The sequence below is a fragment of the Engystomops pustulosus genome, chromosome 7 (assembly GCF_040894005.1).
Source record: "Engystomops pustulosus chromosome 7, aEngPut4.maternal, whole genome shotgun sequence".
NCBI lineage: Eukaryota > Metazoa > Chordata > Amphibia > Anura > Leptodactylidae > Engystomops > Engystomops pustulosus.
The window spans coordinates 91341013-91356288 of NC_092417.1; the positions used below are offsets into that span (position 1 = coordinate 91341013).

Genomic DNA, 15276 nt, shown 5'->3' on the forward strand with positions numbered 1-15276 from the left:
AGTACTGTTTCATCATACTTTATTCTGAATATTTAAAAACAAATTCATAAACCTGCCTGACAGGTAAAGCCCTGCTTACACAAAGAGAGTTATTATAATAAAGCTTTTATTTATTTTCCAATGAAAAGGTTTTAGTGTGTCAATTAAGTGTTAAAACCTGCAACTTTACAGTAAGTGTCTTTTTTAATATTTTTAACTGGTTATTTTATTAAAGGGAACCTAGAGAGATCTTTTTTAAAGATGACAGGTTCCAATTGAGACAGAAATGTCCTTATCACACATGTTTTTACATCATCTCTAAGTTACTTAGTTTTAGAAATATATTCAATTATAAAATTTACCTGGCTCCCTGCCCGCTCGTGCATCAAAGTCCTGGGGGCTGTGCCTTTCATATTGTAACGGGTGCCTGCTCGTTCGAATCTTCGCTCCACTCGTCCCCCCACTCATTAGCATTCACCTCACATTCTCCCTCTATTCCCTCTCCCACCCATTACATGGGCTCATTGAATAAGCAAACCTCGAGCTTACGCGATGAGCCATGTAATTCTGGCATGTATAATGCCTCAATGCTCACTGCGCATGCTTCGCTTTGTACTCTACCTATGTATGCACTATGGAGGCATGTAAACTCACTGCACAGTTTGCATACAACCTTGGTGCCTATAAAGCCAGCGTACAAAGCGATGCATGCTGAGTGGCAGCAAGGCACGGCGAGCCAATCGCTGCTCACTGCACGTGTCAGAATTACATGGCTCACTGTGCAAGCTCCAGGTTTGCTTGTGCGGTGAGCCCATGTCTTGGGTGGAGGGGGAATAGAGGGAGGGGTGTGTGGGGTCAATACTAATGAGCAGTGGGACAAGCGGAGTGAAGATTCAAACGGGCAAGTTCCCCTTTGCAATATGAGAGGCGCAGCCCCCAGGACTTTAATGTGTGAGCTGGTAGGGAGCCAGGTAAATTTTATAGTAGGCTATTACTAAAACTAAGTAGCTTAGAGATTATGTAAAATTCAAGTGTGATAAGGACTTTTCCCTGTCTCTATTTGAACCTGTCATCTTTGAAAATGTGTGCTCTGGTGACAGGTTCCCTTTAAATCTGAGATAATTGTGAACTCATAGGTGGTTGCCATACATCCACTAGAGCATAGCAAAATTGAAACGTGAGAGAACTGGTGCTAGCAGCCATGTGAGAAGAACATAAACCCTGCATTGAGGGAAGCTGTGGCTGAGATGGCAACACATCATACCCTCCTGTGATCTTTCATTGTAAAACCCCCTTAATGCCTTCCTGCAAATGGACATAACTGTACGTACAAATGTACAGTAACTCGTAGTACTGGTGTGCAGTTACAGACATTACAGAGAAGCTGTACTTACACAGATGCTACTGGAACTTAGTACCTCTACGACATTTGTGGAGAGAGAGCTAGAAACGTCAGCAGTTGTACACTATGTTGGCGGACCAAGTTGGGTCAAGAATAAATTATATAGAGACGTAGCACCATGGTGCTCTGCAGAGAACCTTTGCTCATATGCATATTTTATAAAGATTTATTTCTTCTAAATGCGGCAATTGAGAGTTATACTATCAGATCAGTGCAGCCAGGGAGGGGACGTGGAGGTGAGTTTTAAGCATCTACCATCAGCCGTCTAGTTGATAACCCTGAAAACATGCTACTGTCTCTAAATCTGAAATGTTTCAAGTTTGCGCTATGGTTGGTATACACTGGGGCACATTTGCTTACCGGGCCGCTGGAGTTCACTGAAAGTGCATTGTCCATGTATAATGCATTGTGCATTGTTCACTGAGATTGTGCCCCGATATCCTGCATGTGGCGCTTCCCCGCTCAGGTCCGACAGAGTTCACCATCTTTTTAGTGGTGCATGTAAGCGCTTGAGCTTGCGACACAATTTGAAAGTTAAATCCCGTGCTCAGTCCAAATCAGTCGGATCATCTGACGGCATGCCCCCCACATGGAAACCAGCGTAGCTATGCCAAAAATCATTCGTGTGCGCCAAAATCCTGCCGCAGACACATGTTAAGTACCTGTCCAAGCCGTGTAATCCCCAAGAGCGGTGCACAGTCCGACGAAAGTGCGCTCCACGACCCTTAGTAAATGAGCCCCACTCTCTGAATTGACAGTTTTTAAGAGGAAGGCAGTTTGATTTGAAGACATCATGCTGACTGGTGTGAGATAAATGGATTTAAATAGTACAATGGCCTCTATATGTTTAGTACATGACTTTGACCACAGCCTGGCAGTCCAGAAAAATGCTCTTTTCTTTTATATATAGCAGCAGCTCCATCAAGTGGTAAAAAATTGAAGTGTGCCTGTACTGTGCTAAAACAAATATCCCAATACTTTGCACTCAATGGGGATATTTATCATGCCCCGGGTATGATAGCCCTGGCATTTTCGCAACGCGATACATCAAGAGGCTTCAAGCAGGGTCCTGCGCATTGTTTATTTCTATGCCAGGCCCTGCCTGGTGTACAAATGAATGCAGCCGGCAACTTTTCGCCGACTGGCCGCGCCGCTCCTTCACACCCCTTCACATCCCACTTGCATAAAGGTGGCAGAGAGGGTTAAATGACAGTGATCGATACATAAGACACACAGCCACAATATAGAGATGCTGCTAGGTTAAGGCCATTACATAGTAGATATGGTCTTCTGCTGTGCACTGTATAGCTCCTAGAACAGCTTAGTGTGCACTTCTCGGATGTTGAATCCCAACCATTTATCTGATGTTGATGACTGAGAAAATTTAAAATGCCCTATTTAGCTAATATATGGGCCACCACAAGGAATTTCTTGTCTTCCAAATGCCAGATTTGTGGGCCCCTAACCCTGTGCTCATTAGTTTCTGTATCAATTCCACACAATTTTCTAGATCTCTGCTTGCTGTCTTTCTATAGAAAGTTTCTATGTTTACTTTCTGTGGATAGAAGTCTGTCCCACACAGTGTAGGGCTTGTTAGCAGCACAGAGAGTAATCAGAGCTGTGTGTTATAACGAGCCGTGCACCTGTGTGACATCACATGACCAGGGACAGATCTACTGGATGTACCCATAGATTTTCATAAAATGACACCAAGCAGAGATCTAGAAAACCATATACTGGAAGTTTATTAGGAAATTGTATTACTTTTCATCATACAAACAATAACTATTATTTATTGAAATGGGACACCTCTTTAAGACTATCATGGGCCTACAAACAGTATTCTGCCCAACGGTCTACAGTTTTTATATGAGCTAATGTTTAGTGCATATAAGTTACTTAACAAAACTTCTTACATAGAAACTATAATGTAACTAAATGTATTATATGGGAACAGTAAAAAAAAAAACATCTTACTACATAGATACAGTATTGGAACCAATATGGTGCAAGAGTGAGAAAGACATCTTTATACTGCACACAGTTACCAATGACACCATAAAGGCATAGTCAGCACCCTGTAATAGTAAGGGTGGTAAGGTGTGAACCCTTTTTTAGGCCATTTTTAAGCAGTCCGTTAAAAAAACGCATCCGTTTTTTTACCTTTTTTGTCCATTTTCTAATTACCTTAATTAAGATAATTGGGGGAAATGGTCAAAAATGCATGCTTTTTTTAACCGACTGCTTAAAAACGGCCTAAAAACTAGTTCAACACGCCACATGTGCCACCATTCTAAGGGTTAATTTAAAATAGCAAAATAGATCTACTTACTCCTCTACTCTGCTGTGCTCACTGTTTGTTTTACACAAAATATGGACAGCTATGGTTATTATACATTTATGATAGTCGATGTGTAGAATGAAACAAAAAGTATACCCTAAATCTTCAAAATGAATTTAAAAAATTGTTGCAAAATTACAATGATTAGGAAACATCTTTATAAATTTATATGAATTACAAATTCAAGATAAAAGCGTCAAGATTGGTTATCAAAGGCTACCATAGGAGGGGTTAATTATCCCAAACAGGTGAGATTTAGAGTATGTACATTAGCCACAAGATGGCACTATAGTGTAACACAAAACAACCAGCTATGCTGTAAAGCATAAATACCAAAAGGCAACTTGTGGATGAGTTTTTGACTGGGTCCTCATCAAAATCGAATAGTTTTTTAACAAAAAAGGCCTGTAAATGGCCTCACTAAGACCCATTGGTCAAATACTTGGTAGCAATTATTTGTTTCCCATTAAAACTAATAACTTTTATTTGTTCTATCTAAAACTTATGAACAAATGACACTTACAAAGAGAGTTAAAAATCTACAGACAAGGACTCATATCTGTCTGGTTCTAGAGATATATATTTTTTTGTGGCTTAAGTATTGTGTGTTGTGCTTATTAACATATAAAACCAGTACTTATATATAGTGAGATGTGGCAAAGGGATAGTATCACCTTAGAATTCCATGGTAACCAGATGGAGGGTTCCAGGGTGATCACAGTACCAATGACTCTGATGTTATTCTCAAATAAAGTTTTTTATTGTATAACTTGGTAAGACTGGGCTCTTCTCCATTTACAAACAGGCATGACATACATTAAAACATGCGGTTTTTAAATGCAGTTTTTTGGTGCGAGGAGATATGTCATACATCAGCATGACATCAGAGTGTAAATAAAAACATTTAGTATAGTGGTAATTATTCATAACTTTTTATTGGATATGCATTAAAAACCAACATCAAAATAATATCAAATAACAGTAAAATCATCAAGGGCATCCAGCCCAGATGGTCACAGTATCACTGGCATCAAACAATGTACACACCAAATCCTCATATAGAAAGTCTCTTGTTCTCTTACAGACACATAGATTTAGTAGAAAATATTTGCATCTCACCGTACATGCTGGTGTCTGTACAGAGCTACCTGGTGGGTTCCTGGGTCGGGAGTATAAGTCCTCTCCTGGGGAGGAATGGATGTGAGGAGAAATCAAAGGTGCCCCTACACTCTCCCTGTCGTCCCGGAGTTGACTCCCGCCCTTACAAGGGCAGCTAGAGACCAGCTAGGGATCATGAGTATGCCCACTTCACTTGGGCCCCGCTGCAGAGTACTTATCACTATATTAGCCACTCTGCACATTTGATACCCCTTAGTGACCCCATAACAGGGGCCACTGTATCTAATTTTTAATGTCCGCATTTCACCGATGTAGACCCTCTGATGAATCCCATGTGTGAAGAAACGCATCAGCGTGGGGGGATGCGGAGGTATTTTTGATTTTTCATAGGGCAAGTCTTAATGGTACTGCCCTTGTAAGGGCGGGAGTCAACTCCGGGACGACAGGGAGAGTGTAGGGGCACCTTTGATTTCTCCTCACATCCATTCCTCCCCAGGAGAGGACTTATACTCCCGACCCAGGAACCCACCAGGTAGCTCTGTACAGACACCAGCATGTATGGTGAGATGCAAATATTTTCTACTAAATCTATGTGTCTGTAAGAGATCAAGAGACTTTCTATCTGAGGATTTGGTGTGTACATTGTTTGATCCCAGTGATACTGTGACCATCCGGGCTGGATGCACTGGATCATTTTACTGTTATTTGATATTATTTTGATGTTGGTTTTTAATGCATATCCAATAAAAAGTTATGAATTTTAGTTATCTCACTTGACTAGCTGGTATAAGATTGATATTTGCAAGGTGAGAGCAACGTTGGCCCCCCAAAACTGTGTATGGCAACCTTGCTTGGTGTCTATATATTGATTTTTGGCTATTTTGGTAGTCATTCATAAAAAATCAGTGGGACTTAGGTGCTTCATTTAAAACAGGATATCTAAAATACCGCATCACATAACCATAATTATGATTACATTCAGTGCTTATCTAAAAACAGTAGGAGGCACACAATATCAATAAATAAACACCTATATGAGTCGTAAGAGAAAAAGACTCAATAAAATACATTTTAATAATAGTTTAAATAGACACCCACAATATTTAGCTAGTTGTTATGATTTCGCTTATATTTGAATTCCGATTGTCATGATAGTATTGTTTCAGTCATTTCGTTGAGACCGGTTGGTTTAAAGGTATTGAGCCTATATATCCAGTAGATCTCTTTCCCTTTTAGAAGCTCAAATCTGTTATTTATTTCAGCATTAATATAATCAATCGGGGTGATGGTAATCTTCCCTTCACCTTTATGTTTAATGGCGCAATGTCTAGTTCGCCTTTCTGCTTTTGGTCCTTAGCGGCTTCTGTAGTCAAAGTAATGATGATTGACAGCAAGACTCCCGTAAGTCACACAACCTCATAACCATCTATTCAGACGGACACTCGGAATCCAAATATAAGCGAAATCATAACAACTAGCTGAATAATATAAGCACTGAATGTAATCATAATTATGGTTATGTGATGCGGTATTTTAGATATCCTGTTTTAAATGAAGCACCTAAGTCCCGCTGATTTTTTATGAATGACTACCACTATACTATATGTTTTTATTTACACTATGATGTCATGCTGACGTATGACAGATCTCTTTCTCGTGCCAAAAAACTGCATTTAAAAACTGCATGTTTTAATGTATGTCATGCTTGTTTGTAACTGGAGAAGAGCCCAGTCCGGGCTCCAAACTCGTCTTACCAAGTTTTACAATAAAAAAACTTTATTTGAGAATACCATCTTTACGTCAAAATCATTGGTGCTGTGATCACCCTGGAACCCTCCATCTGGTTACGGTATCTTTCCCGCTGACATGAAGTCCAGGAAAGCTGCCTAATACCACTCGAGACGTTACCCAAGGCTATCTCCTCGTGTTGTACCGATAGTACAACCAAAATAGGTGAGCAACATTTCATTTAAAGCAAAGAGAATATATTGTCTTGCCTAATATGGATTTACACATGTGGTGCCTGTAACGCACTTCTCTCCTCTCTCCCCTTCTTAGAATTCCATGGGGTGCTGAGTTTATTTTCCTCTCTTGTTTATAACTAAGAGTGATTCAGTCTGTAATATACTCCTGCATCAACATTCAATATGATCTGAATGGGATGCCAGATATTATTTTTTATATCAAGGTACCGTATATACTTGAGTATAAGCCGACCCGAGTATAAGCCGAGACCCCTAATTTTACCACCAAAAACTGGGAAAACCTATTGACTTGAGTATAAGCAGAGGGTGGGAAATGGATTGGTCACAACCCCCCCCCCCCCAGTATATAGCCAGCCAGCCCCCTATAGTATACAGCCTGCGCCCAGTAGTATACAGAGCTGCCCAGCCTGCCCCCAGTAGTATACAGCGCTGCCCATAAAAAAAATAATAAACTTATATACTCACCCTCCGGTGGCCCCGATCTGCAGCGCTGCTCCTCAGATGTCGCGCGGATCCTCTTCTGGCTTCCGCGCCGTCTACTGTACATCGCGCTGGGTGCCGCCAGAGCAATGGCATCGCCCAGCACGATGTACAGAAGACGTGCACGGAAGCCAGAAGAGGACCCACGCGGACATCGGGGGTGCAGCACTGCAGATCAGGGCCACCGGAGGGTGAGTATATAAGTTTATTATTTTTCAAGTGTTGTATTTTAACTTCTGACTCGTGTATAAGCCGAGGGGACGTTTTTCAGCACATTTTTTGTGCTGAAAAACTCGGCTTATACACGAGTATATATGGGTATTTTTTAACCCCGTTCAAAGGTGATAAGAGGAGTAAGGAGTACCTTTAGATCGCAGGTGAGTATGGTGATGCCGTTTTTTCAACACTGGATGTCACTAGTGAGTAGTTTATATTTATTCTTTAGCTATTTAAAGTTGTTACAATGATACAAGGTTGTTAATTCACACTGGTATCCATTTGTCAATAGCTCTCAAGTTGTATCAATATTCGTAATAGCGCCACTTTCTATCTCAACTGCAATCTCCAAGGACGGCAGTCACTTCAATTAGCGCTCATGTGCCTAGACACACAGTCTCATGCCTCTCTCACACACACATTCACACAAAATTCTGCCACTAAACTACAGCTATTAGATTTCATCATCTGAGTCCTATGTCTGAACACTAGAGCCCCCCCCCCCCCCCCAGTGTGACATCACTGCTGCAGCCTGTGGCGCAGAAGACAAAGGTAATTATATATTTGGTAGTACATGAGAAACAAGCAGAACTTCTTTGTTTTTGTTTATTAACTGCCCCTACTCCAATATCTATTAATCTCAAATGACCCCTTTAAAACATTAATGGTAAATTACACACACACACATATTTTATATTACAGGCGGTCCCCTTCCTAAGGACACCCAGCTTACAGACGACCCCTAGTTAAAGACGGGCCTCTCTGCCCACTGTGACCTCTGGTGAAGCTCTCTGAATGTTCTACTATAGTCCCAGTCTGCAATAATGCAAAGGTGTCTGTAATGAAGCTTTTATGGTAATCCTCAGTCCAATCGCAGCAAAAATTTGGGAAACTCCCATGGTGACTGGGGCAAAAAAAATTTTGTCTGGATCTACAATTATAAAATGGTGAATTAGTACTCACCGGTAATTCGGTTTCCATCTAGTCCTCCATGACGGCCCACTTGGAGGATGCCCCTTGACCTCTGTAGGGACAGGAAGCAGAGAGGTTAAAAGCCTCCCCCCCGCATCCTCCCGCCAGTGTCTACCAAATAACTACACCGGTGGAAGGTAACGAAAAAAAAAAAATTTTTTATTTGTATGTTAAATATTCACATACATCTTATGGTACAGTAAAACCATAGGGAGGGAAATATATAGGCCGTCATGGAGGACTAGATGGAAACCGAATTACCGGTGAGTACTAATTCACCATTTCCAAAACGTCCTCCATGACGGCCCACTTGGAGATCTACCAGATTAGTAGAAACTCTAGGGTGGGATAACTGCCTGTAGAACCTTCCTTCCGAAGGAGAGGTCCTGTGAACTTGGTAAATCCAGACGATAGTGTTTAATGAATGTAGATGTTGACGCCCAGGTGGCCGCTTTGCAGATCTGCTCAAGTGATGCGCCTCTTCTTTCGGCCCAGGAGGCTGACATAGCCCTGGTGGAATGAGCCTTTAGATTAGAAGGAACTTCCTTCCCTTGTAAGGTATAGCATGTGGAAATGGCCGACTTAAGCCATCTTGCTATTGAGATCTTGGAAGCTTTTCTCCCCTTATTTTTCCCCTGGAATTGAATAAATAAGTTATGATCAATGCGCCAGGGTTCTGTAGCCTGCAGATAAGCTAGTACAACCCTTCTTACGTCTAGAAGATGCCATGAGGCTTCGTCATTCGAAGAAGGATTTTCGTAGAAGGACGGGAGGGTAATCTCCTGGTTCCGGTGGAAATCTGATACCACTTTGGGAACGAACCCGGGGTCTAGAGTAAGAATAATACAGTCAGGAAGAATGCGCATATAGGGTTCCCTGATGGAAATAGCCTGGAGCTCCCCCAACCTCTTGGCTGTGGTAACAGCAATCAGTAGAGTAGTTTTTAGCGTTAAATTTTTAATGTTAGAACTCTCCAGAGGTTTGAAAGGAGGTCTGGAAAGAGCGTCTAACACTAGGGTGAGATCCCACGTAGGGGTCCTCCTGAGAACCTGAGGTCTGATTCTGGAGGAGGCCGATATAAAACGCTTGACCCACCTGTGGTCCGCTAAGGGGAAATCGAAAAAGGCTCCCAGGGCCGAGACCTGCACCTTCAAGGTGCTAGTGGATAGGCCCAATTCCAGGCCCTTCTGAAGAAAGTCCAGGATCTGGAAAATATTTGGGTTGAGTTGAGATGGAGGATTATCCCCACAGAAAGACACAAATTTCTTCCAAATTTTGTGATATATGTTAAAAGTAACTTTTTTCCTACTTGCCTTGAGTGTGGTTACCACCGCTCTGGAGAGGCCCTGTGATCTTAAAAAATCGGACTCAGGATCCACGCCGCCAATTGTAGCTTCTCCGGGTCTGGATGGAAGATAGGACCCTGACGTAGAAGATCCTTCCTTGGAGGCAATATCACTGGTTGTTGGATGGCCAGGGATGTCAGCAAAGGGTACCAGCCCTTTTTTGGCCAGTTCGGGCAGATGAGTATTACCCTTGCCTGGTCCATAAGGATCTTCCTGAGGACCCTTGCGACCAAGGGAATAGGGGGAAAGGCGTAGGAGAGAGGTTCGGTCCAAGGATGACTGAAGGCGTCTAGTCGATCCTTCGGCTCCCTTGCCTCCAGAGAGAAGTATAGATGACACATTGAATTCTCCCTTGTGGCGAATAAGTCGACTTGCGGAGTGCCCCAGAGCTCTGTCAACTGGCTGAAGATTTCCTGATTTAAGCACCATTCGTTGGGAGAAATCACTCTCCTGCTGAGGAAGTCTGCCTCCGTATTCAAAACTCCTCTTAGGTGAGTTGCGGAAAGAGATAGTAGGTTTTCTTCTGCCCAGAAAAAGATGGTGCGAGTCAGGGAGGAAAGGGCTATTGACCTCGTACCTCCTTGTCGCCTTAGATAAGACACCGCCGTGGTGTTGTCTGTTAGGATATGGACATGTTGATTCTTCACTAGAAGAGGGTTGGACCTTAAGGCTTCCCAGACGGCTCGTAGTTCCCGATAGTTTGAAGGTTTCTTTGCAAGTGACGGGGTCCAGGGTCCCTGGGCGTAATGCGAAGGGAAGACTGCTCCCCAGCCTAGGCTGCTTGCATCGGTCGTGATGGTCAGACACGGAAGGCAGTGCCAGGCAACCCCTTTCTCCAGATGTTTTGTTTCCAACCACCATTGCAGATCTCTTTTTACCGAGGATGGAATGATGATTTTCCTGTCCAATCCCGAGGTTCTCCGGTTCCAAGAACGGAGAATCCAGCTTTGCAGAGTGCGACAATGGCTCTGGCTCCAAGCTACGGATGAAATGCAGGCCGTGAGGAGACCCAGGATTTTCATTGCTCCTCTGATTGTAATGGAGGTCTTCCTCCTGAATGAGCGAATCTGGAGTCTTAACCCGTCGGCTTTTTCCTGAGGGAGAAAGGACATCATGAGAGTAGAGTTCAACATTACCCCTAGGAACTTCTTGTGAGTAGAGGGAGACAGATCGGATTTTTGGAGGTTGATTATCCACCCCAGATCTGAGAGTTTTCTCATGGTAAAATCTCTTGCTGTGATAAGATCTGATCTGTTCTTCCCTATAATCAGAAGGTCGTCTAAATATGGTACAATAGACACCCTCTGTAGCCTCAGGAAAGCAACAACCTCCACCATGACTTTTGTAAAAACTCTCGGAGCTGAAGAAATACCAAAGGGTAGAGCCCGGAATTGAAAGTGGAGGATAGAACCCTCTGGAGAAAAGACTGAAAATCTGAGGAACTTTTGAGAGGAGTGGTGAATAGGAATGTGGTAGTAGGCGTCCCGAAGGTCTATCGTGCACATATAGTGGTCGGTATATATAAGCTGAGTAGCGGATCTTACCGATTCCATATGAAATCTCCTGTAAGTGATGAAGTTGTTTAGGGATTTCAGATTTATAATCAGCCTGTTCGACCCGTTTGGTTTCTTGACCAGGAATAGTGGAGAGTAGAAGCCCGACTTTTCTTGGTCCTGCGGAACTGGAATCACCACTCCGGATTGAATGAGGGATGATACCTCCTGCCAAATAAGAAAATGGGTAGAAGGAGAAGTATAGGATGAAGGCGAGACAAATCTTGAGGGGGGGTAGGTACTGAATTCTATTTTGTAACCGGAACTGATGATGTTCAAGACCCAAGGATTTGAGGTGATATTTGTCCATTGAGTGATGAACTGTAGAAGACGCCCCCCCACTCTGGCGTCATTGCTTCTTTCCCCCCGAGTTGTCTGGAGGATTGGAGAACAGAAACCCCCTACCTCTGCCTCCCTTAGGGTAGCTCCAGCGCCCCTGTTTACCTTTCCCACGAAAGGAATCTTTAGGGTTCTTGAAGGGGCGAAAGGAAGGTTTCCTGGAGGATGTCTTGTTTTCTGGAAACCCCTTCTTCTTATCAGAGGCTTTTTCTAGGATGTTATCTAATTCAGGACCGAAAACGAAATCTCCTGTGAACGGGATGCTGCAGAGTTTTGATTTTGATCGTATATCGCCGCCCCACTGTTTCAGCCATAAGGCTCTTCTTGCTGCGTTTGTTAATGCACCTTCCTTTGCAGCAAAGCGGACGCCCTCGGCGGAGGCATCTGCTAAGAATGCCGTGGCGGATCTTAGGAGCGGAATGCTGTCCAGTAAGGATGCTCTGGGGGTACCTTCTCTAATATGTGATTCCAGCTCGTTCAGCCAGAAGTAGAGGGTCCTTGCAACTGATGTAGCTGATATGTTAGATTTTAAGCTAAGCATCGACGTCTCCCAGGCTTTTTTAAGAAGCGCGTCAGATTTTCGGTCCATAGGATCCCTAAGCTGAGCGGAGTCCTCGAAGGGAAGGTCTGTTTTTTTGACCACCTTTGTCACCTGTACATCTACTTTCGGAACAGAGTCCCAAACTTTAGAGACCTCTTGATCAAAGACGAGGCGTCTCTTAAAGCTCTTAGAGGTTAGGATCTTCTTCTCTGGGTCTTTCCATTCCTCTGTAATCAACCCTTTCAAGGTTTCGTTAACCGGAAAAACACGTTGTTTTTTAGCCCTTAGGCCCCCGAACAACTCGTCCTCCCGAGACATACAGGGAACTTCTTCTTCGATATTCAAAGTTTCGCGGATTGCTTTCAAGAGGTTATCCAGATCATCTATCTGGAACAGGTGACGAGAATCCAATCTCTGACTGAAGTCCTGGGAATCTTGCTCTTCAGTATCTGCCAGGGAACAAGACGGACCCTCTGAATCATAGATTTCTTCATCTGATGAAGAGATGTCCGCCAGTCTAGGTTTTTTAGGAGGCGGATCTTTTTGTGTAGCTGACGCCACAGATGCTGTCACTTTATCTTCAATAAAGGATTTTAACTCATCCATGAAAGAAACTTTTCAGACCGCATAAATTCATCAATACATGGTCTGCATATAGGTTTTACATATGATTCGGGCAAAACCTGGAGGCACATATTACATTTCCTAGCAGGGGTCCTACTCTTGATAGAACGGTCGGACTTGCTGGATTTCTCAGACCTCTCAGGTCTGTCCTCTTTGCCTTTCCCCTTAGACCCTTGTTCTTTATCCTAAGGGGGAAAGGTGAGGAAATTTAACTAACTTGGGGCTCAATATGTATCATAGATACCATAAGACCATACCATACAGCACCACTTACGTGACCAGAAGGGTGGAGTAGGCCCAAGTCTGCCTCATCAGCCATAGTAAGGAAGTCTGGGACGGCACAACCACAGTACACTGTAACACTACGAGTGAACGCCAAAACTAGCAACCCACCTCGTTAAATACCTTATCGGGGAGCCCATCCCCCATGCAGGTGTCGGTACAGCGGTACAGCAGTCCTCCGTGACGATTCGGCCTACTTCCGGTCGCGACCGGAAGTCGTCACGGAGCGCAAAGGACGCCTGGGAACGGAGGTTCCCCCAGGCGCCACGCGTCCTCGCGTAAGCCCTGCTCGGCCGCGGGTGAAGACGGAAGATCCGGATCCACCTAGAGCCAGGGAGGAACCCCCGGGGAAGAGTCCAGCCGTGGCCCCGATCCGGAGGGGAACTACGACCTGCAATAGGCCGGCGTAACCCCAGGTAAGTGCTCTCTTGTATAGGAACAAAACGTCCCTCCCCCCCCACTTGGAGGAGAGAGAGACCCTCTCTACCTGCCCTCTGTAGGGACAGGAAGACACTGGCGGGAGGATGCGGGGGGGAGGCTTTTAACCTCTCTGCTTCCTGTCCCTACAGAGGTCAAGGGGCATCCTCCAAGTGGGCCGTCATGGAGGACGTTTTGGAAATATACAGTTTTGACATACTAATTCCACTTAAGGTTCCACAAACCTATGGAACCTATCTTGTACGTAACCCTGCCTGTATATACTTACACACACATACCCATTGTATACACTACATATCTATTTATTAATCTCTCATACTGGATACAAACACACACACTTCATAGATTGCTCACACAGACTCTATAAATACATACAATGGTGCACATTTACTAAGAACAGTGCAAACTGCACTATGGGGGTCATTTACTAAGGGCCAGATTCACGTTTTCCCTACGTGTTTCCCGAATATTTCCGATTTGCATCGATTTTCCCTGTATTGCCCCGGGTTTTTGGCGCACGCGTTCGGATTGTGGCGCATGGGCACTGGCATTTAACCGCCACATTTAAAAAAAAAAATTAAAAAGTGTTGCGGGACTCGCGCTTACCTTCACTAGGAATAGGCCGGTGAACTTCAGTGCATTCCGGCGGGCCTCGAGGAACATCAGCGCAGCAGCGCCACCTGGTGGACGTCGGGAAGTACCTTAGTGAATCCCAGCCGGACCCAAATCCACCACAGAGAACGCGCCGCTGGATCGCCAATGGACAGGGTAAGTAAATCTGCCCCAATGTGTAGTTTGCCTGTGAGCAGAGTGAGCCAAATTCAGGATTTGTCGCGCACGTTCTTTATGAATCAACTTTTTTCCGGTGCACTGCCCTGACAGAGTGCACCACTTTTTTTTGGTGTAATTTTAACATAGGGTGTGCAACACATTTCTGACTTTACACAAATGTCTGCACTGAAGGGGGTGTTCTGGTGTTCAGTAGGACCGTGTGCCAGATTTAACATGTAATGTGAAGAATAGTGCAGCGGCGCCACAAAACAGTCACGTGCGACAAAGTGTGGTGCAGGGACTTCTTAGTTTGCACCTAAAAGAATGTCTAAAGTACACCAGAAAACTGCCACACGTTGCAAAAATTGCAATAATTAACCCAAAACACCTGAAAAGGCTTACTAAGGGTGATGTCAGACATGCCCCTTTGTCTGCGTTCGCAAACGCAAACAAAGCCGCACCCACCGGGGCGGGCCGCGGCCTGATCGTATCGGCGTTTCTATGGAAACACCTGCAATCGGGAACGAGTCACCAGTGTTTTGCGTTAATTAAATGAAAAACACCGGCGTCTCGTTCCCGATCACAGGCGTTTCCATAGAAACGCTGATGCGATCAGGCCACGGCTCGCCCCGGTGGGTGCTGTTTTGTCTGCAATGGCAACCCCAAGGCTGCATTCACACATGGCGTTAATGCATGTGTTTACAAACGCATCACAACAGATGAGAAGAGGAGATTTTCCTTATAACATCGCCGTCAACATTAACATTGACAAATCTCATCTTCTCAGCTGTTGTGATGCATTTGAAAATGCATGCATTGCGTGAAATGCGCCACGTGTGAAAATGGACCAAACCCAAAAACACTGATGCGTTCTGTCATGACTTACCA

The 15276-nt window shown here is 44.1% G+C and overlaps 1 protein-coding gene across 1 annotated transcript; it reads right to left on the reverse strand.

The window, feature by feature from the left end:
• Positions 1-9089: 9089 nt before the first annotated feature.
• Positions 9090-11703, reverse strand: LOC140070563 (uncharacterized). The gene is made up of 2 exons (XM_072117212.1): positions 9590-11703; positions 9090-9323 (listed from the first exon to the last, which is right to left on the reverse strand). The coding sequence occupies exons 1-2, from the start codon at positions 11701-11703 to the stop codon at positions 9233-9235; spliced, it is 2205 nt and encodes a 734-aa protein (XP_071973313.1). The 3' UTR covers positions 9090-9232.
• Between the last annotated feature and the right edge of the window lie 3573 nt (positions 11704-15276).

What these genes read in the sequence shown, in the direction of transcription:
- LOC140070563 (XM_072117212.1), bottom strand. Translation starts at nt 11,703, where the DNA reads ATGGACAAATATCACCTCAAATCCTTGGGTCTTGAACATCATCAGTTC. An exon ending in TTCCCCTTAGCGGACCACAG is followed by an intron (nt 9,324 to 9,589) that starts GTGGGTCAAGCG and finishes TTCTTACTCTAG; the next exon opens with ACCCCGGGTTCGTTCCCAAA.